The sequence below is a fragment of the Mustela lutreola genome, chromosome 2, assembly GCF_030435805.1.
Source record: "Mustela lutreola isolate mMusLut2 chromosome 2, mMusLut2.pri, whole genome shotgun sequence".
Lineage (NCBI taxonomy): Eukaryota > Metazoa > Chordata > Mammalia > Carnivora > Mustelidae > Mustela > Mustela lutreola.
In genome coordinates this window covers 101,927,199-101,954,736 of record NC_081291.1, presented here as the reverse complement: position 1 = coordinate 101,954,736, position 27,538 = coordinate 101,927,199, and the positions used below count along the sequence as shown (strand labels likewise).

At 40.4% G+C, this 27,538-nt stretch overlaps 1 protein-coding gene across 1 annotated transcript; it reads left to right on the top strand.

The window, feature by feature from the left end:
- The first annotated feature begins 624 nt into the window (after window positions 1–624).
- HCLS1 (hematopoietic cell-specific Lyn substrate 1) lies at window positions 625–26,862 on the top strand. Its single transcript, XM_059162797.1, has 14 exons — window positions 625–779; window positions 3,670–3,753; window positions 4,363–4,436; window positions 15,656–15,785; window positions 18,026–18,136; window positions 19,856–19,910; window positions 22,337–22,447; window positions 23,127–23,182; window positions 23,735–23,804; window positions 24,418–24,629; window positions 25,037–25,141; window positions 25,662–25,872; window positions 26,012–26,080; window positions 26,279–26,862. The coding sequence occupies exons 2-14, from the start codon at window positions 3,670–3,672 to the stop codon at window positions 26,413–26,415; spliced, it is 1,425 nt and encodes a 474-aa protein (XP_059018780.1). The 5' UTR covers window positions 625–779; the 3' UTR covers window positions 26,416–26,862.
- Window positions 26,863–27,538: the final 676 nt, after the last annotated feature.

The window sequence follows — 27,538 nt, the reverse complement described above, 5'->3', positions numbered from 1 at the left end:
AAATCTTGAACAGTGATACAAAATGCCACAAAGACCTTCCAACATCTGATACTATCTCGTTTTTTCAGACTTGCTTCTGCTAACTAGAACTAAATCTTTTCTACTAGTTAACCCAGATTCCTCACTACCCCCTAAACAATCTAAAATTTTCTGTCTTGTCTTTCCCCTGTGACTTATTCTCTTCCATCATTCAACTGGTCAATGTTTATTTGACTACCTATCTGTGCAAATCCCAGTTTTAAGTTCTATGGGTAATGTAGAAGTGAGTTTTTTTTTTAATCTTACCCTTCAAAATCCACATAAAAATAACTTTTCCCATTAAGCTTTTCTTGATTACCCCACACGAAATTACTTTTACCACAAATTTCTTTACCATGCAATATATAACTGCCCACCTATTCAGGACATGAAAGCTCCTCTGCACCTTCTTTCCTGTGTTTTCTGGTTGAATGTTTTGCTTCCTTGGCCAGATATAAACTCTAAGAGCAGCATTTTTTATAACTTAACTTCCCTGTGACTCTCAGAGCCTTGCAAAAGACTAGGCCACAAGCATTTAAACCTTTTTTTTTTTTTTTTTTTTTTTAAGTGCCTAAGCAGAAGGAACTGACTCAAACTTCAGGAAGTAGCTGTGAGGACGGTATCAGGAAATGACAGAAAACCTGAATACGGAACTGAAGCAGCAGCTTAGTGTCTCTTGCTCTGAAGTGGCAGCACAGAGAGGGAGCCCAGTGACGACGTGAAAGGCTGAGATCTTAGAGCAAACACTCGCGCTACTGGAGGTGGGTATTCTGAGCAGTGAGAAAGTCGGGGAGCACAGGGTAAGAGCTGAATTAAGAGGGACCTACCTGGCTCTTAGTCCTCAGTGAGAGATGAAGTCATTGCTAATAGGCTCTTAAGCTCTTATGGCCAGAGGCCTGGGGGTGAGTGGTTGTGGGTAATTAATGTCCGGGTAATTAACGTCCTGGAAACAGAAATGGGGGTCTGGTACAGGATTCAGCAGCCATTCAGGACTCCCTAGTTTCTGCTGACAGTCTACAGCCTCCTCCTAAGGCCTCTTGCTGCTAGGCACTGGGGTGGAAGGAAGACCACAGGAGGTAAAGACAAAGTCTCTGTCCTTGGAGAGCATATGGTCTCGCCGAGAGACAAAACTCATATAGGAGACATTGTGACAGAGCAGGAAGTAGTTACTAGGGTATGCCGGTCTGAGCACCACTGCAGATGGAGGCCCAGTGCAGGCATGATGGCTCGATTAGGGCTAGTTTCTGTGATTGTAGGATTACATAATCCCAGAATGTCAGAAATGAAGAGGACTGGGTGGATTAGCTAGGTTAACTTCTTCATTTATTTTCCTTTGGGGAAAACTGAACATCAGAGATGTTCAATGATTTGCCAAATTAATACTTTTAATTGCTTACCCTGGTACCTGACAAGTAAATACATACCCTAGGTCATTCCCTTTCCCCTGTTTCCACAGGGGCTTAGTTACAGAGCTGGGGGGACCTGACTCAAGGTCCATGTACTTTACTGATGCTGTCAGGCAGCCTTGTGATGAGGCCCTTGATTGTCGGCAATCCTGGGCCCCATTCCTCACCAAGTTATTCCCCAGCCCTCTACCTCTAAAAGTGCCTTTGCTTTCCTATTTCTGGAGGGAAACTCAAGGACACCAAATAGTCTTTGTATCAGAAACTTCCCTTTGTCTCAAAAATACATGAGGATGAAAGGTCTTTTGGGTAAGTTAGGCTGAGGCTTCAGAGGAAGAGCTGGAAAGAGGAGAGGACCATCAGTCCTCATTGCTTCCTTTTTGATTATGAGTATTTCAGAAACTTCTCCCTTCCAGTTTTCTGTGTGAAGTCATTTTCTCAAAAAGCAGCCCAGGAGCTACCTGCTCTTGCTTCCATAATTGTTGCCCCACAGGGGAAGGCAGAGCTGTTTTGGGCAGGGACTCATCCCACAGTGCAGCTGATTCAGTCACTGTTTCTCCATTATCTCCACTATCCTTTTTGCATCTCTTTAACCAATCCCCCCCCCCCCCCCAATTTCCTTGGCCTAGTTTCCAAGGGGATTTTCAGAGTGTGGAGAAATATGTAGTTTTCAAGTGGAAAGGAAAATCGGAGGCTCTGAGGGCCTATATTGGAGGCATTATGGAGGCCTAGGAGCAGTTGTTAAGAGGAACTCATTTAGGAGACAGTGAAGAGCATAGGAAAAGATACCAGTGGAATGAGGAGTCCAGGGAAGGATGGCTAGGGGAGTTGCCAGCTAGTAAGTGGTGTCAGGGTCAAGAAGTCTCAGTGTCCCCCAAGCAGATAAGCATTGTCCATTGCTTCATCTTCACACAAAGATCCAGGATCCCACAGATGCAGAGCAACTTGCCAGTCCTCATGCATAATTGGCATGGCCAATGGAAACACAGTAGAATGACAATTTGGCTCCCATTTCATACTAGTGTTCTCTAAATATTTCTTTATTATGTACTTAGTTAATAAAAATCTAATAACTTCTAATATTCAAAATAAAGGATTCATTGCATGTTATTTTTTGAGCCAGCTATCTTCCTTAGAAATATAATTGAACTGTTTTTAAAAATTAAAGAATAGGTGATTCATTCCCAGAAAATAATGCTTCCCTATAAGTTATTCAGGGTAGGAGTTTCAGCTGACTGCCCTACTGACCTCATGCACCTGTTCAGTACCTGCTCTTAGAGTTGAGATGGGATAGCAACTTGCACTGGAGTTGGAATTTTCCTCAATAGAATTATGCAGGTAGTAGAGAGGAATGTAGGTGTTCACTCTATTCACAGCTGGACCAATACACACCTGTAACAGGAGTCATGTATAGAAACCTGAGTTGGGGGGCACCTGGGTGGCTCAATGGGTTAGGCCTCTGCCTTTGGCTCAGGTCATGATCTCAGGGTCCTGGGATCAAGCCCCATGTCGGGCTCTCTGGTCAGTGGGGAGTCTGCTTCCTCCTCTTTCTCTGCCTACCTCTTTGCCTACTGCTGATCTCTCTCTCTGTCAAGTGGGTAAATAAAATCTTAAAAAAAAGGAAAAAGAAAACTGAGTGGGATGGTGCCATAATTCTAGGGATACCCTAGTACCTCTCATTGATTGCCACTTCAAGCCACTGCCCAGCTAGCCTTCTGACACGAATGAATGATCCCAGCACTTATTTAACATTACCTCTATTACCTACATTTTTAAAAAAAAGATTTTATTTATTTATTTGAGGGAGAATGAGAGAGAGAGAGCATGAAAGAGGAGAAGGTCAGAGGGAGAAGCAGACTCCCCAAGGAGCTGGGAGCCTGATGCGGTACTTGATCCTGGAGGTCTGGGATCAGACCTCAGCAACCTCAGTCGCTCAACCAACTGAGCCACCCAGATGCCCTATTACCTACATTTAACATTAGTTATCATTACCGATACCCATGATGACTTCTCTCCAGACTCTGTAGGCCTAGATCATGTTAGTTTATCTTGAATAAATCATCCTCCCCATTCCTGTAACTGAGCAAAAGTATTTTCCTAAAACTTCCATCAGCTTTGCCTCAGGTTCTATTTTATTCTAAGAAAAAAATAGCAAAACCATTGGACTGTTCTATCATTGACTTCAGCTTTCTTGTTTTCTCTCCTCTTGATTTATTCCCCTAATTATTCCCATCTCTTTCACCCTCAGATGTGGAAGTCTGTAGTAGGGCATGATGTATCTGTTTCCGTGGAGACCCAGGGTGATGACTGGGATACAGACCCTGACTTTGTGGTGAGTTTGGGAATAGCTTTGCTTGCTTGGAAAATCAATAAAAGGTGGAGGTGGGGCAATGAGGGAAAGGCATCTGGGCCATTCTGTCATCTTTCAGGGGGTTTAGAATCTGGGACTGAAATAGTGCTAATTGTGGAACTGACTGGTAGGACAATTTGGCTGTCATGAGTGGGAGATGCATGATAGTTGATTTGAAAATGGGAGGGGACGGGGCAGTGGAGTTTGACATTGTGATTGAGGGGCTATGACAAGCTATGGTGAAGGTGAGGTGCAGGTTAACCTGGGTCTCCTTTGGCCTGTGAGCCAGGATATGAGCTAGACCTGTGTAATTTGTGGGGATTCAGTAGTCGTAGCTGACCTGAAGGGAGCGGAAAGGAAGATTTCAGAGCCCACCAGTTTAATTCTAACATGGCGGGGGGCAGGGTCGGGCAAATATAGGGAGAAGTCTGAGTAAAGACCCTAAGTAAAGACCCTGAGTTTACTTTTACAAAAAGTAAAGAGGAGGCAGCAGATGTAGGAGACCTGGAGGGCATGTGTGTCAGCTGCACATCCTTTCTCAATGTGGCCCATCTCTTGCCATCACTTACTGCTGAATGCTGTCTTTTGCAGAATGACATCTCTGAGAAGGAGCAACGGTGGGGAGCCAAGACCATTGAGGGCTCTGGACGCACAGAGCATATCAAGTAGGTGCCAAAAGGACTGGGGAACAGGAAAAGGGTGTGGGAAAAGCTTGAAGAAAACTTGGAAACTCAGGGGAAAGTGAGGAAATAAAGAGGAGAGGAGGAAGTTAATGTCTATGTGTCTTTGCATTTTTTTTTCTCAAATCTGTCCCTGTGTGTCCCTATCTATGATTGTGTATTTCTGTTTCATGTCTTTCCTTTTATCCCCCCCAACCTCTTCTCTCTCTTATTTATGACAACTATGCTATTTTCCCCAGTGGGTCTATTATAAGGGATTCAGAGAGGAAGTAGCTCGTATACTGAGGTTGTATTACTGTATAGCCTCATAAATATAAATGTGTGTCTAGAATGTAGGAGACTTCAGATGGGCCAAGAAGGATTCAGTAAAACATCAAGATAAACAACTGAATATATATTGTAAGAAGAGGGCAATATTAGGTCCTGTACCTGGCCTGGGTGATTTTTAAAATAAAAATTTGAATTTGGCTACTTGACAGAAGCTGGAAACCATTAATGGTAATATGAAGAAATGTGACACTTGGAAAACTTGTTGATTAAGCTATTTTAGTAATGTGTTCAGGGGTCTTAAAAATCATAACCCAATATTTTATCAGAAATAAAAGCAAACCAACAGTCATACTGTAAGAGAAAAGGAACATATCCAAGGGTTTCTGTGGTACATATTATATATTCACATTGAAAGTTACCCTCTTCTCCTCCGTGCATTGTTCAGGATCATCTAAACAGAGCTGTCTGCTTTGGATTGTATCAGAATGTCAAATATGAGTAGCAAAGTAGACACAATAAACAGCATAACAAGAGCAAAAATTAAAAAGCAAAAATTAATAATCACACACAAATTGGCAAAATTAATACCACTTAAAACTCCATTTTAGCTACCCACACACACTCTGACAACATTGTTATTACCTCTTTTCCCCCTAGATTTCAGTGGATATCACGTTACACAAACAACAAACAATGAAAACTTGCCTTGTGTTATATAATTTGATAATATTCAATACTATGCATTGTTGTTTGATCAGACATAACAATTTATCTTATGTAAAGATAATGAATATTGTTCTTAAATAAACCAGGCAATTCTGGAAGCACTTGGAAAGATGAAAAAAAAAAAAAAATGGAGCACAGCCATGCAGGAAGTTTCTTGATGCTCCTTTGCTCATAGATTAAAGGAAAAAAAAAAAAAAGATCCTTTTCTGAGTTTTCCTGAGTAAAGGCTACTCAGCCCTAGTATCCTGAGAACAGTTAAGAGGAGGATACAAATGCTCCTTGTACATTTCCTCAACCAGTGTCTGTCTCACGCATAGTAGAAGCGGAACATTTTAAGGAGGACTCTTAAATTTTTGCCATGATCTTTTAGAAAGAACTTGAGTTTGGCTATCAAATTAGAGTTAGGTTCAATGGATAACCCAGTAGCTACAAATGATGTGAATTTAGACATAAATGTCTCCAAATCTCAGTTTATTTGTTTATCAAATGGGGATAATAATGGCTACCCTGCAGAGTATGGTTAGAATTCAGTGGGCTAACATGTATCAACTTTCTAGTGCAGTATTTAGTACCTCTGAAACAGCTCAATAATCTTTCTCTTTCTTGTTAAATAGATCAGTTTAAATCAGATTTTCTTTCTAAAAACCTAGCATAAACTTGTAAAAAAAAAAAAAAAAAAAAGAGTCTTTCTTCTCCCTAAGTAGTATTTACATGGACTGTTGAGTTACACAATTCAGTATATCCATTACCCTAACTGCTGACCCTTGGAATTGTAAAATGTAGTGACCTTGGATGTTACCTTATTAGCCTAACTGGATTTCTATGATAGCATAAATGGTGGAGACATTTACACAAAAACCCACTCCCCTCCCATTTACCCATGCTACCAAGATGTAAAAGCCCTCTCCCTGCTATTTCCTAGCAGGTGACAGTGGACAGGGCCCTTTTCCTCTCTGATTCTCAGTTTTCCCACTGGGATCAAAAAGATCTCTTGAAGACCTCCCATTACTAAGTCTCTAATATTCTGGGATTCTCTCTGGCTAGTGGGGGTTAAGCCAATTTTGAAGGTTAAATGGGAATCGCTATGGGCTTTGGAAAGGAGGGGGAAGTTGGAGAGAAGAACAGTAGCTGCAGAGTTGAGATCACTCAGAACAGGAAAAGGAAGTGATTGTGGTTCTCACTAATCTCACTACCTTCCCCCACACCATAATCTTTCTTTTTAAAGACTGCCTAAAGTATACTTAGTTTGGGGAGTGGCTTGGTAATTCAGTGAATAGCTCAAATGAATAGCTCAGTGAAGAGCTCAAATAGTTTCCATTCCTTATTTATTGTATAGCGAAGTCCTAGGCCAGGCAACTCCAAGCAACCTAGTGTTTCAAGGGCTCTAGTCCTTTTCTCCAGCTTCTTTCTGTCAGTGTCGCTCTCTCTTGCTCATGAGCGTCTTTGCAGTCAGTATATCCCATGTCCATTCTTGTCTGGTTGTAAACACTGAGCTGCTTCTTGTCACTATATCTTAGTCTTGCTTGTTCCAAAATTTTATATAAATGCATCAATACAGAATGTATTCTTTTGTGTCTGTCTTCTTTCACTCAGCATAATTTTTTGAGATCTATCCATGGTATTTAATTATCAGTCTTTTTTTTTTTTAAGATTTTTATTTAAATTCAATTCAGTTAACATACAGCATATTATTAGTTTCAGGAGTAGAATTTAGTGATTCATCAGTTGCTTACAAAACCAGTGCTCAGTCTAAGTGCCTTCCTTAATGCCCATGAACCAATTACCCCATCCCCCCACCCACCTCCCCTCAAGCATCCCTGTTTGTTTCCTAGAGTTAAGAGTCTCTTAAAAGAGGGTTTGCCTCCCTCTCTGTGTATAAACTTTCTTTTGTTCCTTTTTACTGTCAAGCAGTTTCCCATTGTATGGATATACTATAGTTTGATTTAACCATTACCCTTCTTCTTCTTTTTTTTTTTTTTTTTAAGATTTTATCTATATTTACTTGACAGAGATCACAAGTAGGCAGAGAGGCAGGCAGAGAGTGGGGGTGGGGGAAGCAGGTTCCCTGCTGAGCAGAAAGCCTGATGCCAGGCTTGATCCCAGGACCCTGAGATCAAGGGCAAGGCTCAACCCAACCCAGGCACCCCTATCCATTACCCTTCTGATGGACATCTGGATTGTTGATAATTTGGAACTATTACAAATAAAGCTGTCATGAACATTTGGGTCCAAATCTTTTGTTGACATATATTTTTATTTCTCTTGGGAAATAACTTGGAGTAGAATTGCTGAGTTATATGATAAGTGTGTATTTATTTTTTTAAGAAATTACCATACTATTTTCTGAAAGGAATTTACCATTTTTTATTCCTACCAATAATGAATGGATTTTAATTGCTCTGCATCCTTGTCTATACTTGGTATTATAAGTATATTTGATTTTTACCACTCTTGTCAGTATGTGGTGATTTTAATTTGTATTTTTCTGATGCCTGATTTTGTTGAGCATCTTGCAATATGTCATTCGTGTATCTTCATATATCTTCATCTAAATTCTGTTCAAATCTTTTCCTCACTTTTAAAGTCGATCATTTGTATTGTTATGGAGCTTTAATGGTTCTTTATATATTCTGGATATGTCTTTTTTGAGATATGTATTTTACAAATATTTTCTTCTAGCTTAAAACTCACCTTTTCATTTTATTAATGGCATCTTTTGAAGATCAGAAGGTATTAATTCTAATGAAGTCTAATTTTAAAAAAATATTTTGACTAGCACTTTATATATCTAAGAAACTTTTGCCTACTCCTTCAAATTATGAAAATTTTCTCTTATATTTTGTTCTAAAAGATTTATAAGTTTACTTTTACATTTAAATCTATGGTCTCTTACAAATTAGCTTTTGTGTACAGTGTGAGGCAAAGATTTGAGGTTTTTTTTTTTTCGTTTTGTTTTGTTTGCTTGTTTTTTTTTTTGTTTTTTTGTTTTGTTTTTTGCATGGTTATTTTATTGTTCCAACATCATTAAAAGACTGTTCTTTCTAAAGAACAGTCTTTGGGGGCATCTGGGTGCTCAGTTGGTTAAGTGTCTGACTCTTGATTTCAGCTCAGGTCATGATCTAAAGGTCCTGAGATAGAGCCTCATTTGGGGCTCATCCTGGGCATAGAGCCTGCTTAAGATTCTCTCTTTCCCTCTCCTTCTGCCTCTCCCCACCCGCCCAAAAAGGTTGTTCTTTCTTCATTCACTTACCTAGCATCTTTGACCATATATATACAGGTCTATTTCTAGACTTTTTTTTTTTTTTAATCTATATGTCAGTCTTGAATTATACAGCACTGATTATTGGGGCTTTATGATACTTTATAAAGTCACATCATCCTCTAAATTTGTCTCCTTTAAATAAAAAAAAACTTTTCACTCTACCAGGACTTTACATTTCTACATACATTTTAGAATAAACTAGTCAATTACTATTAAAAAGTCCTGTTCATATTTTACTTGAAATTGCATTGAATCTGTAGATCACTTTAGAGAAAATTGTTAGCTTAATGATCTTGAATTTTCCTACCCATGAACATGTATTTATTTAAATCTTCTTTAATTTTTTCAGAAATATTTTTCCATGTTCGGGTCTTGGACAGATTTTGTTAAATTGATGCTAAAATACCTCATGTGATTCCATGTGATGATAAGGGGTATTTATTTTTAACTTTTAATTGTTTCCAAATGTCCATGGCTACTGTAGTCTTCATTCAGTGAAGACTACATATCATAATACATATCACTTCAGTGATATTGCAGGTTTGGTTCCAGATCCTTACAATAAAGTATATATCATAAAAAAGCAAGTCAAATGAACTTTTTTCCAAATTTCTCAGTGCATATAAAAGTTATATTATAGCCTACTGACGTACAGTAGCATTATGTTTTTAAAAAAATATGTACATACTTTAAAAACATTTTATTGCTAAAAAATGCTAAGCATCATCTGAACATTCTGTGAGTCATAATTTTTTTTTTTGCTGGTGGAGGGTCTTCCTTCATGTTGATGGTTTCTGACTGATCAAGGTAGTGGCTGCTAAAGTTGGGGTCACTGTGGCCATTTCTGTGGCAAAGTTTTCTGTGCCAAAATTGGAAGTTTGCTACATCGATCGACTCCTGTCATCATTGTAGCATGCAACACTGTTTGATAGCATTTTACCCACAGTAGAGGTTCTTTCAAAACTGGAGTCAGTCCTCTCAAAACCTGCCACTGCTTTATCATGTAAGTTTATTTAATATTCTAAATCCTTGTTGTTATTTCAACAGTCTTCACAGCATCTTCACTGGGGGTACATTCCAATTCAATAAACCATTTTCTTTGCTTGTCCATAAGAAGCAACTCTTCACCCACTGAAGTTGTATCATGAGGTTGCAGCCATTCAGTTGCATCTTCAGGCTCCACTTCTAATTCTAGTTCTCTTGCTGTTTCCCCCACAACTGCACTTACTTCCTCCACTGGGGTCTTGAACCCCTCAAAATCGTCCATGAGGGCTGGATGCAACTTCCCCTAAACTCCTATTAATGTTGATATTTTTATCTCTCCCTGTGAATTATGAGTGTTCTTAATCCTTTCCAGAAGGTTTTCAGTGTACTTTGCCCAGATCCACCAGTGGAAACACTATCTATGGCAGCAATAGTCTCATGAGATGTATTTCTTAAATTATAAGACTTGAAAGATGAAATTACTCTTTGATCCATGGGCAGCAGAATTGATGTTGTGTCAGCAGACATGAAAATGACATTAATCATGTAATCTCCATCAAAACTCTTGGGTGACCAGGTGCTTTGTTAATGAGCAGTGATATTTTGAAAAGAATCTTTCTTTCTGAGCAGTAGGTCTCAACAGTGGACTTAAAATATTCAATAAACCACGTTGTAAACAGACATGCTATCATCTGGGCTTTGTTGTTCCATTTAGAGAGCACAGCAGAATTGATTTAGCATAATTCTTATGGGCTCTGGGATTTTCAGAATGGTAAATGAACACTGGCTTCAGCTTAAAATCATCAGTTGCCTTAGCTCCTAACAAGAGAGTCAACTTGTCATTTGAAGCTCTGAAGCCAAGCACTGACTTCTTCTCTCAAGCCATGAAAGTCCTAGATGCCATATTCTGCCAATAGAAGGCTGTGTTGTCCACACTGAAAATCTCCTGTTTAATGTAGCCACCATGATGAATTATCTGAGCTAGATTTTTGGGAGAACTTGCTTGAGCTTCTCCATCAGGACCTGCTGCTTCCCCTTGCACTTTTATGTTATGGAGATGGCTTCTTTCCTTAAACTTCATGAACCCACCTCTGCTAGCTTCCAACTTTTCTTCTGCAGCTTTCTCACCTCTCTCAGCCTTCCTAGAATTGAGGAGAGTTAGGGCCCTGCTCTGGATTAGGCTTTGGCTTAAGCGAATGTTGTGGTTGGTTTGGTCTTCTATCCAGACCACTCAGACTTTCTCCAAATTAGCAATAAGGCTGTTCCACCGTCTTATCATTCATATTTTCACAGAGTAGACTTTTAATTTCCTTTACAAGCTTTTCCTTTGTATTCACAACTTGGCTGTTTGGTACAAGAGGCCTAGCTTTGGGCCCATCTTGGCTTTTGACATGCCTTCCTCACGATGCTTAATCATATCTGGCTTTTGATTTAAAGGGAGAGACATGTGATTCTTCCTTTCACCTGAACACTTAGAGGCCATTGTAAGGTTATTAATTGGCTTGACTTCAACACTGTTGTGTCTCATGAATAGGGAGGCTGAGAAAAGGGAGAGAGATAGGGAAATGACTGGTTGGTGGAGCAAGCACCATTTATGAATTAAATTTACCATCTTAAATGGGTGTAGTCTGTGATGCCCCAGAACAATTAGAATAGTAACATCAGAGATCACTGATTACAGATCACCATAGCAAGTATAATAATAATGAAAAACTCTGAAATATTGTGCAAAATACCCAATGTGGCACAGAGACAAGAAATGAGCAAATGGTGTTGGGAAAATTGTACAATGGACATGCTTAATGTAGTGTTGCCACAAATCTTCAATTTGTTAAAAACACAATACCTGCAAAGTGCAATAAAGTGAAGTGCTCCTAAAATGAGTTATGCCTGTATGTGGAAGTGAAATTGATTTTGATAGTGACCTTGTGTCCTATGAATTTGCCAAATGTACTTAGTACTTCTATTAGCACATTTTGTAGATCCTTTAGGATTTTCTACATCTATGAACATATCATCTGTGGATAAAATCTTAGTCTGTGTGACTCACCTTTTTGCTTTTACTTTTGTAACAGGAACAAAAAGATCGGTTCCTTCTCTTAGTTCATCTTTAAGACCTTGGATTTCACTTGGTTCCCATAAACTGCATTGCTTTATCAATTCCAAAGTATTTTAAAATTTAAAATAGGCATCTGAGAGTTAATGTGTCAAAAGTTTCTTATGTATGCCACTTGGCACATTGGATTATAACTTTTTGTATCTTTTTTGTATCTCTTCCAACAGCCACTATCTTCATAGTGGAGTGCCTTACAGTCAAAGGTGTAATTAATATTTAATATTTACTGAGTGAAGGAGCAATATATAAGACCTATTTAGAATGGCTTCAGTTATATTGTACAGAATTTGATACGAAGTTGGTCTTCTTTGGCCCCAACATTTTTATTTAAATTGCATTATCTATTGGCATGATCCTCTAACTAGCCTTGCTGTCATCTATGAGGTAGAAATTCCTGAATCTCATTTTTATTTACTTTTTTATAAAGATTTTATTTATTTATTTGACAGAGAGAGAGAGAGAGAGATCACAAGTAGGCAGGGAGGCAGGCAGAGATGGGGGGAAGCAGGCTCCCTGTTGAGCAGAAAGCCTGATGCCAGGCTGAATCCCAAGACCCTGAGATCATGACCTGAGTCGAAGGCAGAGGCCTAATCCACTGAGCCACCCAGATGCCCCTGAATCTGATCTTTAAGTCCCTTTTAAAAACTTGTCTTAACTATAATATAGTTATGACCCATGTGGCAATCTTTGGAGTCATTAAAACTGCACACTTTTCCTCATTTGAAAGTAATTCTTAGTCCCATTTCTTCATTCTTCATCTGAATATTTTGGTTGGGAAATAACAGCTATTTACATGTTCTTGGAGCCAACTGCTTTTTTGACACAGACATTTCTAAAGTGTCAGTGTTGTTGAACTAGCAACACAGGATCTCTGCCTCCACTGCTGCCAGAGGGTTTAGAGCAGGCACGGGAACAGATGGTTCTTCCAGCACTTGGCTTATTCCTTTTGGTTCAAAGCCAGCTTTCTAAAATTAACTGTGACTAAAGCCGAGAAGGCTTTTTTAAAAGACTTGGTGGGCTTATACTCCAAGGCCACCAGATGGATCTATTCTCCCATGAAAGAGGAGAATTTCTGCTGTAGGTTGGCTGTTCTGCCTGTGACCAATATATCTGGTTTTCTGAAGCTAGTGAAGTTCCAGTAACACCACTGCCTCAGTTCTCTAAACCTCTATATCTTGCTGCAGGAAGTCAACTTTTTAAATTAAGGATTCTCTTGCCCAAATATTTCTAAGAACCCCTTATAGGTGTCCCAAGTATCAGTCCTGATTGTCACTCATTGATACTAGTGCTAGCGCTGAGCTAGTACTTCATATCTTCAGGGCAAAGAGATATGCAGAGATGCTCTCTACCCTCATGAGAAGAAGAAAGTGAAGTAAGAAGGAGAATGCCTCTTTTTAGTGCAGGTGATAAGAGTGAATTTAATTCGTTTTTTTTTTTTTAAAGTCTCTGATAATGGCGTTATATTTTACTTATTTCTGGTACAGTTACTTTTTTCATTTTAATTTTTTATTTAAAATAAATTTAGTTAACACAGAGTGTATTATTAGTTTCAGGGGTAGAGTTTAGTGATTCATCAGTTGCATATAATACCCAGTGTTCATCACATGAAGTGCCCTATTTAATGCCCATCACCAATTGGCCCTTCCCCCAACCCACCTCCCCTCCAGCAGCCCTCCATTTGTTCTCTATAATTAAGAGTCTCTTATGGTTTTCTTCCCACTCTGTTTTTATCTTGTTTTATTTTATCTTCCCTTCCCCTATGTTCATCTCTTTTGTTTCTGAAATTCTGCATATGAATGAAATCATAGGATATTTGTCTTTCTCTGACTGACTTATTTCACTTAGCATAATACCCTCTAGTTCTATCCATGTTGTTGCAAATGGCAAGATTTCATTAGTTTTGATGGCTAAGTAATATTCCTTTTTGAGGAAACTTCATACTGTTTTCCTGAGTGGCTGTACCAGTTTAGATTCCCCCCAACAGTTTAAGTGGGTAAAGAAGATGTGGTATGTATGTATGTATGTATATATGTATGAATGTGTGTATATATATATATATATATATATATAGAAAAAGTTAAAAATAGAACTACCCTACAACCTAGCAATTGCACTACTCTGTATTTATCTAAAGGATACAAACATGGGGCACCTGGATGGCTCAGTTGGTTAAGCATCTGCCTTCAGCTCAGGTCATGATTCCAAGGTCCTGGGATTGAGCCCCACATCAGGCTCCCTGCTCTGTAGAAAGACTGCTTCTCCTTCTCCCTCTGCCTGCTGCTCCCCCTGCTTGTGTGCATGCTCTTGTGTGTGTTCTCTCTTTCTCTGTCAAATAAATAAATAAATAAATAAATCTCTTAAAAAATATAAATGATACAAACATAGTGATTTGAGGGGCACATGCACCCCAATGTTTATAGCAGCAATGTCCACAGTACCCCAAATGTGGAAATAGCCCAGATGTCCATCAAAAGATGAACGGATTGGTTTTAATTAGCTTTTTTAACATTTGGGTATAGTTCATACATAATGTTAAATTAGCTTCAAGTGTACAGCTTAGTGATTTGACAAGTTTGTACATTACGCTACATTCATCCCGATTGTAGCTAGTGTCTTTCCCATTACATCACTATTTTTTTAACATGATTTTATTTTATTTTTTTAAAAGATTTTATTTATTTATTTGACAGAGATCACAGGTTGGCAGAGGGGCAGCCAGAGAGAGAGAGAGGAGGAAGAAGGCTCCCTGCTGAGCAGAGAGCCTGATGCGGGGCTCGATTCCAGGACCCTGGGATCATGACCTGAGCCGAAGGCAGAGGCTTCAACCTACTGAGCCACCCAGGCGCCCCGCATTACATCACTATTACAATATCATCAACGATATTCCTTATGCTGTGACTATTATTCCTTTTAAATTATTACTATATTCAGTTAGGCAACATGCAGTACATCATTAGTTTTTTATGTAGTGTTCAACAATTCATTAGTTGCATGTAACACCCAGTGACTATTATTCTTGTGACATACTTATTCCATAACTGGAAGCCTGCATCTCCCCTTCATCCATTTTCCCCAACCCACATCCCCTCTGGCAACCATCAGTTTGTTCTCTGTATTTATCTGATTCTGCTTTTTGTTTGTTTTACTAGATTTTAGCTTTAAGAATTATCAGATTTGGGAACAGAGGTGAAGGGCATTCATTTTTGACAAGAATATACATAAAATATTTAATGTATAGATAAATCTCTCAAAACTACATTTTTCCTAATCATTAGGAAGTCATTAATGACTTCCTAGTATGCCATTGGGAGGTAATATTGTGATTTACTTAACTATTCTCTGAGTATTGGCCATATAAATTGTTTCTTAATTTTGCTATTAGATACAGTGTTTCAGTGCATAGTGTTAGACATTAAGCCTTGCTATGTTTAAAATTATTTCTTTGCAGTAGACTCTCAGGACAAGAATGTGTGGGTAAGAGGGTATATAAATATTTTTGTGCTTCTTGAGAGAGAATATCTAATGCCAGAAGGAAAATAACTTCCCAGTTTCAAGAATATAATTGGTGTCACTATCCTCTAATATTCAGGAGCATGAAAAATAAGGAACATATCAGTAGATTATTTAGTGGGCAAAATAACAGACTGTAGGAAATATTATTGGCTGATGGAGAATTTAAATCAGGCTATGGTCTTATTTCTTATTCCCAGACCAAGTACTGATATACTTTGGGGGCTCAGATTATTGCTAAAAATGAACAACATACCTCGAGACTTCTATTTTTCTGGGAAAGAGAATTCTTTGGCTTTTCTGCTAGATGAGTCTCTGTGATGTGGTTACTTCCAGCATCCACCAGCTGAGGAACAAAGTGTCAGAGGAGCATGATAGTCTCAAGAAGAAGGAGATGGAATCAGGGCCCAAAGCATCCCATGGATATGGAGGTCGATTTGGGGTGGAAAGAGACCGCATGGACAAGGTAAGTTGAAAGGAAGGTATTTGCTTAAAGACAAAAGATAGATTGATTTTTTTTTTTATTGGTATTATGGTTTAAAACTTGTTCAAAAGTCCAGTGTTGGGGTGCCTGGGTGGCTCAGTGGGTTAAGCCGCTGCCTTCGGCTCAGGTCATGATCTCAGGGTCCTGGGATCGAGTCCTGCATCGGGCTCTCTGCTCAGCAGGGAGCCTGCTTCCTCCTCTCTCTCTCTCTCTGCCTGCCTCTATGCCTACTTGTGATCTCTCTCTGTCAAATAAATAAATAAAATCTTTAAAAAAAAAAAAAGTCCAGTGTTATTTGTACTTTAAAATAGAAGTGGAGAGGCACCTGGGTGGCTCAGTGGGTTAAGCCTCTGCCTTCAGCTCAGGTCATGATTTCAGGGTCCTGAGATCGAGCCGCACATCAGGCTCTTTGCTTGGCAGGGAGCCTGCTTCCCTCTTTCTCTCTCTGCCTGCCTCTCTGCCTACTTGTGATCTCTCTCTGTCAAATAAATAAATAAAATCTTTTAAAAAAATTTTTAAAAAGATAGAAGTGGAAAACAGGATTCAAAAATTTAAAAGGGGTGGCCCATGGTAGGCCCAGTGGTACTGTAACTCCTAGACTAAGGAAACAGGGTCACCACTGGAGAAGGAAAAAATATGTTTTAAATCATTTACTGCTTTTAAGTGTTTGTATATTATGTTGATGTTGCAACTTCTCTTATTATTTTCTTTACTGTGTACTTTGTGTTCTTTTTGCATATATATTATACCTTATACCTTATATAATATGCACATGTGAAAAATGTTGATGTTAATTTGTTTATTAGATGCCTTCAAGTATGAATATTGTTTTCCTTTATCCATTAGCTACTATAAAAGTATGATAAAAATGATTGTATTATAAATCATAGTTTCCATTGATTTTTCTAACCTCAAAGATAGAGATATATGCCTATAACAAAAAACCGTTTATCTTCAAGGAGAAAAAAATCTATCCAGTGAAAGCTGTTCATTCACCCTCAGGAAGTGTTTTGTTTTGTCATTGTGTAAAATGCAACACAGGCTTATAATCCCCACAAAATTCCTAGGAAAAAACCAAAATAGATAAACATTCATTCACTCTTAAATTCACAAGCAAATTTGACCTATACAAACCTAAAAATACTGTAAAATGAGTTCCCAGAACCTCAAACAGGGCAGTGTTTTAACATCAGTCTCTGTATTATAATGTTTATCCTAGCATGAGCTTGGAAATACAGGAAGAAGGAGAAAATTTTCAATTTCTTGAGACCCTGCAAGATATCATTATTTGGTTTGAAGTACTACTCAAGTCCCAGATTATTAAAGTATCCATATCTAAATATTGGAAGAGAGAGAGAGAGTTTTCAAAACCAAATGGAAAGTAAAACAATAGCTGGAATAAAAAGTGGAAGGGAATAGGGAAGTTATATGCCCTCTGGGGCTACGTGCATTATTGTCGGTCAACCCCCTTTGGTGGAGAGTCAGTCACTGTTAAATATCAGGGCTCCGCTGGCTCTTCTGAAATTTGATGGACATCCAGGCATTCAGAACAAAATCATTTGGTTCTTTTCGTGAAATACGCAATTGGCTGCAGCATTAAGTCGGTTCCCTTTGATCTCTCTTCAGTAACTGCCTCATTCTATTTTGACCCATTAACCACCCCCCCCCTTTTTTTAGCTTTCCTTTCTGTTTCTGATTTAAATGCTCTCTGTCTACCTCGTCTCTATCTTTGGGGTTCCCAGTACATCCTATAGGAGTTTCCTGAATGGATTCCTAATAGTATTGAAGAAGACTTAGGATGTGCGAGCCTCCAGAAAAAGTAAACTTGCTCTCCTTGTATCACATAGTGCTTGTGTGATACACTGCTGGAGGCTGTGAGACTGACCCAGAATAGAATTTCTGGTATTCTTACATTCCAACCCATGACTGTACAATTTCTTTTTTTTTTTTTCCAGAATTTTGTTTAAATTCAAGTTAGATCAGATATAGTGTAGTTATTAGTTTCTGGGGTAGAATGTAGTGATTCATCAGTTTTATGCAATACTGCTGCTCATCACATCACATGCCCTCCTTAATGCCCACCACCCAGTTACCCCATCCCACCACATACCTCCCCTCCAGTGACCCTCAGTTTGTTCGCTACAGTTAAGAGTCTTTTATGATATCGTTTCATTTTTTATGGTCATTTTTATCTTTCACTCATTCCATCTGGTTTTTCTTAGAGTGCCGTGGGTCATGAGTATGTTGCTGAGGTAGAGAAGCACTCTTCTCAGACTGATGCTGCCAAAGGCTTTGGGGGCAAATATGGAGTTGAGAAGGACAGGGCAGACAAGGTAAGTCTCTCCCTGTGCTATGCAGCTCAAGTCATGTGAGACTTAGAGTACTCACACACCGTTGAACGTGGGTCTGTGCTTCTCCTATGGAAAGACAGGGTAATGGACTCAGGAAAGTCTGTCATGAGGATAGCTCCCATGAACTTCCTTAACAAGTTCCTTGGTGCCATTTTGGGAGACCACATGCTAGGGTGATAGTGTTAATTTAAATGAGACAAAGATTCTCAAACTCTATTTAGATAAGAAATCTGTCAAACCACTGATTTTTATTATACCTGTCTGTACACATGAAGAAAGAAGAGGGAAATTTCAAAGCTCTTTTTTTTATTCAAACATCAAGACATTGTAATTTTTTATGCCTTTCAGGAGAACACAGATGTTGGTTTAAGTATTATTACCACAGCAGTGAACAATCAAGTAAAACAGATAACTAGGGTTAGAATGTTTTTAAAAGGTAAAGGTTACTTTTCACAGGATTTAGCACCAAATCCCTGACGTCCAGCGGTTTTAAAGACTCCTTTGTACAAAAAAATGTAGCTTTAAAAAGAGGAGATTACCCAACTAACAGCACCATCCAGGTGCCCCAGATCAGACTCTTTGAGCTTGTTTTTTATGGTGCAGAATAGTGTCTTTTCCCTTGCAGCTGCATATGGACAGGACATTTCCTTCACAGCTAGCTGAGATTTTCTTTTTACCTGCCCTCGTTAATTAGGTGGGCCTGAATTCTTCAAGCATTTTAGGGGGTTGGGGAGAAAAGTTCAAAATTGCTATAAGGAAAAGGAAAAAGAAGTTAATTTTTCAAGGCAGTAATAGAGTATGGAACATGGAATGTTCTCTAACCTTCCATCTTGCCATTGCCTAACTCTCATCATTCTTTCTTTCATCTGCCTCAGGAGCCACAGACTGAATCACCTAAACAATCACAGTGTCCTGTAAATTATGAAACAATACATACTAAGAGCTCTTGAGATGTGAAATCTTGTCTTGCTTAGACATCCATAGGTACTGAGCTAGATGGGAATGCAGCTGTGTGGTGATGTTGGGTATTGGCCAACATATCCAGTCCTGGAGTAGCTAGGATCTCCCAGTTGCCTCTGTCCCATCAAAACACATCTCTGGGTTTCTGCTGCCACTTAGGGAAAGAGAAGAGGCATAGTATAATCAATTAGGAATGGAATAATATTACTTACATGTGCTTTATACTTTACAGGGCACTTTTCTAGCTCTTACCTCATTTTAGTTTCATGAGAGTTTGGGAGAAAGCACTAATTTACTGAGGGACACAATGCAAATCCTTTATACACCTTGCCCCATTTAGTATTCACAATATCCCAAATAAGGAGGGATCATTTCTCCCATTTTATAGTTGATGTTAATGAGGCAGGTTTACCTATTTTTAGTTCATATTTGAGGAGACTGAGGCTAAGTAATATAAAGAATATGCCTAAAGTTAAACAACTGTAAATAGGGAAGTTTGGGGTTGGGGTTTGAATCTGGAGCTGATGAACATACAAAGCCCGTGTTCATTGCTCTGTAGCACACTGGCACTACACCAGCCTGTCAGGCCAGAGTGCTCATCTGTTTCTAGGTTAAACCCCCATTCTCAGTCCTGAGCTCTTAGAAACTAGCCTCTGGCCTGAGCTAGGGGTAAGAGTATGTGAGAGAGGGGAAAAACTGTCAGCTCCAGTTCTAACTAATGCACTCTGGTTTTCTCTGTAGTCAGCAGTTGGCTTTGATTACAAAGGCGAAGTGGAGAAGCATGCATCTCAGAAAGGCAAGGACCCTGCTCTTCAGCCTTAGCAACCTGACTTACCTGTTCTGCTCAGACTTCACCTCCCAACAGCTGTCATCAACTCCCTCTAGTTCCACGATGTAGTTCCACAGTTTGTTTTATTTATTTATGTATTTAAAAAGATTTTATTTATTTGAGAGTGAAAGAGAGAGAGAGAGAGAGAGAGAGAGAGAGCATAAGTGGGGTGAGGAGACGAGCAGAGGTGGGAGGAGCATAAGGGAGGACCACGAGCTGGGGGGGGTAAGGGTGGGGGTTGGTGAGGGGCAAAGGGAGAGGGAGGAGGCTCCTCTCTGAGCAGGGAGCCCGATGAGGGGCTTGATCCCAGGACCCTGAGCCATCCAGACACCCCTCCATGTGTTTTTAAACCCCACAAAAATGAATCATTATTATTATTTAGTGGATACTTATTTAAATTGACCAATGTATTTGTCAAGTTCCTGGAGCATCACTGTATCTCATTATTTGCTCCTTTCTTCTGTTTCCTTCTTATTAAACTGTATCCTTTGATAATACTTTCTGTGAGAACCTACGAAAGAACTCTCAGACTTTGTCTGAAAAATACATTTTGTTCCATTCTTCATTGTTATTTTCCCTTCATCACTTTGAACACTTTGAAGGTATTATTTCATCCTCTTTGGCTACTTTTTTTGTCCTCTTTTTAAACTACTCTTAGGTCGTCTAACCATCATTCCTTTGTAGGTAACATGTCTTATCTCTCTGTTCTATTTTTTTTTTTTTCATGAAAGACTTTCTTTTTGTCTCTGATATTCTCAAATATCATCAGGATATATCTAGGAGTTAGATCTATTTCTCTTATCCTACATGAGATTTATCTATTCTCTTCAACCTGAGAAATACTTCCATTATGGAAAGTCTCAGGCGTGTTTTCTTTGGATAGTGCCTCTCCTCTTCTGTCTTTTATTCCTTCTTCTAGAACACATTATGGTGTATATTGGAAATTCTCATTCTCATTTGGATGTCTCTCTATTTTTTATTTTGATTTTTTAAAAGATTGGTTGATTTCAGCAAGAGAGTGCAGGGGTAAGGGGCAGAAGGAGAGGGAGAGAGTGTAGTAAGTAGGCTCCATGCCCAGTACAGAGCCAGTTGCAGGGCCTGATATGATCCTAAGAATCATGACCTGAGCTGAAATCAATTGTTAGATGCTTAACCAGCTCAGTTATCCAGGTGCCCCAACCATATGGACTATCTTGGTGAATGCTCTATGTGCACGAAAAAAAGGAAATTCTGCAGTTTGGGGATATAATGTTCTGTAAATGTCATTTAGGTCTTGTTAGTTGCTAATGTTGTCTGGGCCTTATATAATTTTAGATTCTTTTTGTCTCAACATTCTATCAATTAATGTAAGAGAAGTATCAAAATTTTTTATCTAGGATCTCAGATTTTTCTATTTCTCTTCTTGTTTCTGTCAGTTTTTGTTTCATGAGTTGTGATTCTGTTAATAGGTTATATCAGCATACATATCTCTCATTAATGGTGATTTGTTCTCTTATTGTGTTATATCTCTCTTGTCTCTTACAATGCATTTTATATTGAGGTCTACTCTGTCTCATATTCCTGCCATCTTTCTGATACGTATTCTTTCTGTGGTATGTATTTTTCTAGATCAGAATTAATTTCTCAGCTTAGAATTCCTGTGAAATATAAGTGGTATAAACTGGATATTTGCATTCGACCTACTCAGGGTAGGCCTGGAATTTCTGAGTCTCATTGATAAAATCTCCCCCTACCAAATGCTTAACAAACTACAACCCCCCTCACCATTTCCCCACACAAATGAGTAGAATTTTTCTAGAACTCTTTTATAAGAATGGGTAGACTGCCATTTCTTATTCTCCAGCCCCCTGTTTTTGTGTAAGAGCACATGATCCTATTTCCTAATCCACAGACAATAAATTTGGGACTTAAAACACCCCTGGGTTTTCTGAGTCAGCTCATAATTACCCTCATCTCTACTTCTGGAGCCAGGATTTTTTTTTTTTTTTCTTGTCTCTTGAGCTTCACTATTAACAAAAAGAAAGATTGTTCTATTTTAGCAGACATTTCTAAGTGTTTATATGGGAGTAGGGACAAGCATAAATTTTGTATGTATCTTCCTTTTTCCACCTAAAAATCTGTCCTTACATTCTCTATACCTTCCCCTTCCTTGAAGAAGGGAGAAAATTGAAATGGTCTCCTCTTCTTGGGATGGAAGTAAAGGAGAGGAAAGGAGTGAACAATGTTGAATTAAAGTTTACAAAAGATGGCTTAGGATACTTTCTCTTTAATCCATCTAGATTCTAGCCCTCTGCCTTCCCAGGCCCCTATCCCTCTGCGCCCATTCCTTCCTCTTCCACAACACCTTCCTGTGGGATGAGAGTGGGCTCTCATGACTATTCTTTCCACCATAGATTACTCTCATGGCTTTGGAGGCCGCTATGGAATAGAGAAGGACAAGAAGGACAAGGCCGCTATGGGATATGACTACAAAGGAGAAACAGAGAAACACGAGTCTCAGAGAGGTGAGTTGCAGTTGGAGAGGAAGGAGATCACACAGTAGCAGAGAGCTCTCCTTCCTTTCTGAAAGCTGGCACAGAGGACCCAGAATACAGAGGTCCAGATGTGCAGTGGAGGGGGTGGGATAAAGGGTAAGTATATATATGTGAGGTGGTGGGATAAAGGGTAAGTATATATATATGAGGGGTTGGGGAGAAACCAGGAAGGTAGAGAGGAAAACAGCAAGATTAGGAGCGGGACAGAGGAAACCAAAGAGAAGGAATTACTGAGTCAAGGGTAAAGACAGACAGGATGGGTAATGACACGTGGGTGATATGGCTATGTGTCTCATGGGCCACTCTGCCTCACAAGGACAGAGAGGTCTCTCTCTTCCCTGGGACACATAGGGGATGGCTGAAGGGCCCTCCTTATTGTTTTTTCCCCATTTCTTCCTTTATACTCCTTCCTTTTCTGTCACTTCTCTCTTTTTCTCTTTTGCTCTTCACATCTCCCTCCCGTCCATTCTCTCTCAATCCTTTTCTGCCGCTTCCCATCCATGCCTCTGTCTGTCCTCTGATTCTCATACCTCCTCATCCATCTGTTTTCCACATTCCTGTCTTCTGGTCTTTCTTCCCATGATTCCTCTACCTACACATCCCTAGCATTTTAACTCTTCTTATGACTCTCAAAACTTTTGTCCTGTAGATTATGCCAAGGGCTTTGGTGGTCAGTATGGAATCCAGAAGGACCGAGTGGATAAGGTAAAGCACCAGCACACCAATGTCTCGAGAATAGGTCCCTAAACTGCTAAGTGTCCTGAGCTGTCTTCCTATACTCCCCACTGACTGCCTTCAGCATCTCATGGACAAGTCTTCTACAGCCTGAGCTTTAACTAAGGAGAATGGAGGGGGTCAGAGAGAGACAAACACATAAACTTCAGGGCAAGGTGATGTTTGAAATTTCATTGATTGCTAGGCATTGCTTAATTCAATCTGTAATCTCTCTTCACTCTATTCACATCAGTTCTTCTCCATGCACTGGCTGGGGCCCTGCTGCATTCTAGGCAACTGGACTTAGAGTTGTGAGACTCAAGGTACACTGACCTTTCAAAAAGGGGAGCTGAGCCCACCAGTTTAGAACTTCTTTATCCTGCTCTCTGCCACAAAATAACAATATCATAATACCCTATTTAACTACTGACATCAAATGGTCAGGGATACCTCCTATAGAGGCCCCAAACCCCAATACTGACTTTGGGTCATTACCATTCCCTTCTCCTCCCCACACCATGGATACTCTTCTCCTCCCTGCAGAGCGCTGTTGGCTTCAATGAAATGGAGGCTCCAACCACAGCTTATAAAAAGACGACACCCATTGAAGCTGGTGAGTCTTAACAATTCTTTTCTCTATGTTCCTCAACCACCTCTCCCTTCTCATTCTTTCTTATGCCTAGACTACCTCCTCCCATGCCTAGACTAGCTGAGATAGACTTGAACCTGCCCATATATTTCCAGATTCATACTCCTAAAAAAAAACAAAACAGGTTAAGTGTATAGAGAGACAGAGTGACATTGGAAAGGAACTGTAAGCAGAGATCACAGGGAGGGAGGGATAGGGAGCCATTTGGGAAGAATACAGAAGAACAAGAGCTTGGGATGTGGCAAGAGAGGGTGGGTGGTTGTCAGAGGGCATACAGATTTAAGGAATGTAGAGAGGAAATGATGGTAGTTAGGGGAGTAAGGTTTATAACTTAGAAAGGACAATAGTCTGAGATTGCATGGCCTGACTACATGGAAATTTGGGCTTCAGAGCTCTATCCTCCTTCTGTAATCCCCTTGTTCCCCCATTAGTACCTCTTTACCTTTCCTCTCATGAGTTCCTCTCCATCTGCTCTCTGCTTGGATATTTAACCAATTCCCTTTCTTCCTTTGAGTGCCAACCCCCACCCCTATCTGTGACCCAAGACAATCCTAATTCTTCTTGCCCATGTCTGCAGCTTCTAGTGGTGCCCGTGGGTTGAAGGCAAAATTTGAGTCTATGGCTGAGGAGAAGAGGAAGCGGGAGGAAGAAGAAAAGGCACAGCAGATAGCCAGGCAGCAACAGGAGAGAAAGGCCCTGATAAAGATGAGCCATGAGGCTAAGCAGCCAGTGGACACTGTGGGAGAGCCAGAAGTGCCAGCCCCGGTGCCCAAGAAAATCTCTTCAGAGGTGAGTGCTTGGCCTTCTGGGATTCACATCCAGGATTCCTTGCCCAGATGTGAGCCTAAGGAGTCCAAATCATTGATGGAAAATAAGGCACAGGCCTCCCTGGTGTCAGGCAGTCTAAAATCTTTGTGTCTTCAGGAAGATTTCAGTCTGAATGATTGGGCCTCATATATACCAAAATGTTAGGGGAGGATAATCCCAGATTTACATAAACCAAGATTTGCATATTTGACTGTGCAGCTGGTCATTGTTGCAGGAACAAGAGGGAGGAGCTATCACTTCAGACTGGAGCCCACCTTGGGGGGGTGGTTGATTTGGATTAGCAGAGACAGGAAGAGGTATTCCTGGTCAATATAAGATAAAGGAGGGAGGTTTAGATACTTACAAGAGAGATGCTTTATTCTCCCCAGGCCTGGCCTCCAGCAGGGAGCTGTCTATCATCAGAGCCTGAGCCTGTGAGAACCAGTAAGGAACACCCAGTGCCTGCCCCGCCCTTGAGGCAGAATCCCCCAGAGGTAAGTGGACTCCCAAAGATTGTCTGCTCCTTTCCCATCTCCTCGTGTCCTAGGAAGGCGGGCCATATGAAGTGACCAACCATCCTGGTTTGTCTGGTACCATCTTGTCTTAGCACTGAAAGTCTTGCATTCTGGGGGTTATGCAGCCCCGGGCAGACCAGGACAGTTGGGCATCCTGCCTGTGGTATTCCCCAAAATGTATTTTTGCTTCAGTTTTTTCCTGATCATTCAAGGAATCAGACTTGTTTTCCATTTCCTTCTCCTCACTCCCTTTACATTTTCCTCCTGTCACCTCTTGGTAGGTGTTTTGAGTAGGTGGGTATGGGAGGAGGTCAAGGAATGAAGATGGATAAAAGACTGGGTTTTCTAGGAGAGGTTATTAGATGGAGGTAAGGATAGAGGGTAGAAGTGGTAGAATGGTGATACATGGAAGTCTTAGTTAGCAGTCCTCCACTGGATGTTTTAGAGAGGCAGCTCCTGGTAGGTGGAAGTTGCTTTGATCCACACCCTCTCTTCTCAGGAAGAAGAGCCCCCAGCTTTGCCTCCCAGGACGCTGGAAGGCCTGCAGCTGGAAGAAGAGCCAGTGTATGAAGCAGAGCCTGAGCCTGAGCCTGAAAATGACTATGAGGATGTTGGAGAAATGGATAGACAGGGGCAGGATGGTGAACCAGATGGGGACTATGAAGATGTGCTTGAAATTGAGAATCCTTCTTGTCCCTCCACTCTGGCTGGTGAGTGGTGGGGGAGAAACAGCTCCTGAATTGGGTCTAGTCTGGGGTAGGGCAAGAGGTAGAATTGCCCCATTCTCTGGAAGGACCTGTTTTCCTTCTCCATGTTGGTGAGACCATGTTTATATTTCTCATTATGCAGAATCATCTAGCCACCCAGCTGGGACTGGAGCAGGGATCTCAGCTATTGCCTTGTATGATTACCAAGGAGGTAAGTTTGGAGTTGACTCAGGGGTCTTATGCCTGGAGGCCCTTGCTAGGAGAGAGGGAGATGGATTCTGGGGGTCAGTGAGGGACCAGCCTTGGCATCAAGAAGAACAACCCTTTCCCTCCCTGAGGTTTATAGTGGGCACAGGAATGGAAGGATTACTGTTTGACCATACTAATATTCCATCAATTGCCTCCCCAGAGGGAAGTGACGAGATTTCCTTTGATCCTGATGATATCATCACTGACATTGAGATGGTGGACGAGGGCTGGTGGCGGGGACGTTGCCATGGCCACTTTGGACTCTTTCCTGCAAACTATGTCAAGCTCCTTCAGTAACTGGCCCTCCCTGTCTTCTGCACTGTGACTTCCCATGGCCAAAATGGTTCTGCCTCCACTCATGCCCCATTCCTGCTGCAAGAGTCATGAGTTGCCTGATATTTTAGACAGACTTTCCTCTCCTTCTCCACTAGGGGTTGCGGCAGAGACAGTGTGAGGAAGGGGTCTCCTTCCACTCAGTGTCCTTGCTACCTGAGATGAACTCATGGATGTTTATCTTGTGGTCCTTCCTCCTTCCCCGTGAATGCTTCCTCCAATACCCCAAGTGTTTCCTTGCTCTTTTTGTGAGCTCTGAGCCTCCAGGTTTGCTTACATGGGAAGGTACATCTAAATTGCCTGATTTGCCTGGCTGTGCTATTAACCCACTCTATGTTTCTGCAGAGATTTTTTTTTTTAATCTTCTCTCTGTTCAGTCTTAAATCAGAAATAAAATGGGACTATGATTCATTTCTTTGATGAGGTAAATAGTACTTTTTATGCAGCCCTCTGTGCCTCTACTCTCATGGCCCCAATTCTTCTCTCTTTCAGGCATATCTATAGGGCTTTCTCTTATCTTCCCTGTACCCTGTATATCAAGGGTTGGACCTTTTCCTTAGACTGTATTTAAACCCAATCCCAAACACAATGACCTGGAAAATGGCAGTAAGATAGGATGCCAGGGGGCCAAGAAGAGTCCACAGTAAAGCAGTTCAACTTTTTTGGCTTTAGCAGTTGTAAGAGGCTCTCCACTTTCTTCCTGGGAATAATGACTACATTCTTTTAGGACATGACTCTTGAGGAAGAAACCCAAATTGTGGGATTGAAAGGAGGAAAAGGGAGATTTGGCCAATAAAAAGAGACTAAAGCTAAAGGACCACAGACTCCAATAAGGTGTTAAGAGGATTTAGGGTCAGAGACAGTGGCTTCTACTAGAGAACATTCAGGCTCCCTTGTAGCTAGTTGACTGAAACTGATAACCAAATAGAAGGCAGACAGAGGAAACTTAAGAACATTCTATATGGTCCAGAGCCAAGGCTGATAAGAAAAGAGGTGAATCCGGTTTGGATAGCTAGTGGTAGACAAAAAGCAAATCACCAAACAAATGATGGGGTTGAGAAAGAATGAGAGGCCCCAGCCTACTGGG

Excerpts from the sequence above, each read along its gene's own strand:
- HCLS1 (XM_059162797.1), top strand. The coding sequence starts at position 3,670 with ATGTGGAAGTCTGTAGTAGGGCATGATGTATCTGTTTCCGTGGAGACC. Across the intron at positions 22,448-23,126 it reads GAAACACGAGTCTCAGAGAG|ATTATGCCAAGGGCTTTGGT; the intron begins GTGAGTTGCAGT and ends TTTGTCCTGTAG. Across the intron at positions 25,142-25,661 it reads TGAGGCAGAATCCCCCAGAG|GAAGAAGAGCCCCCAGCTTT; the intron begins GTAAGTGGACTC and ends CTCTCTTCTCAG.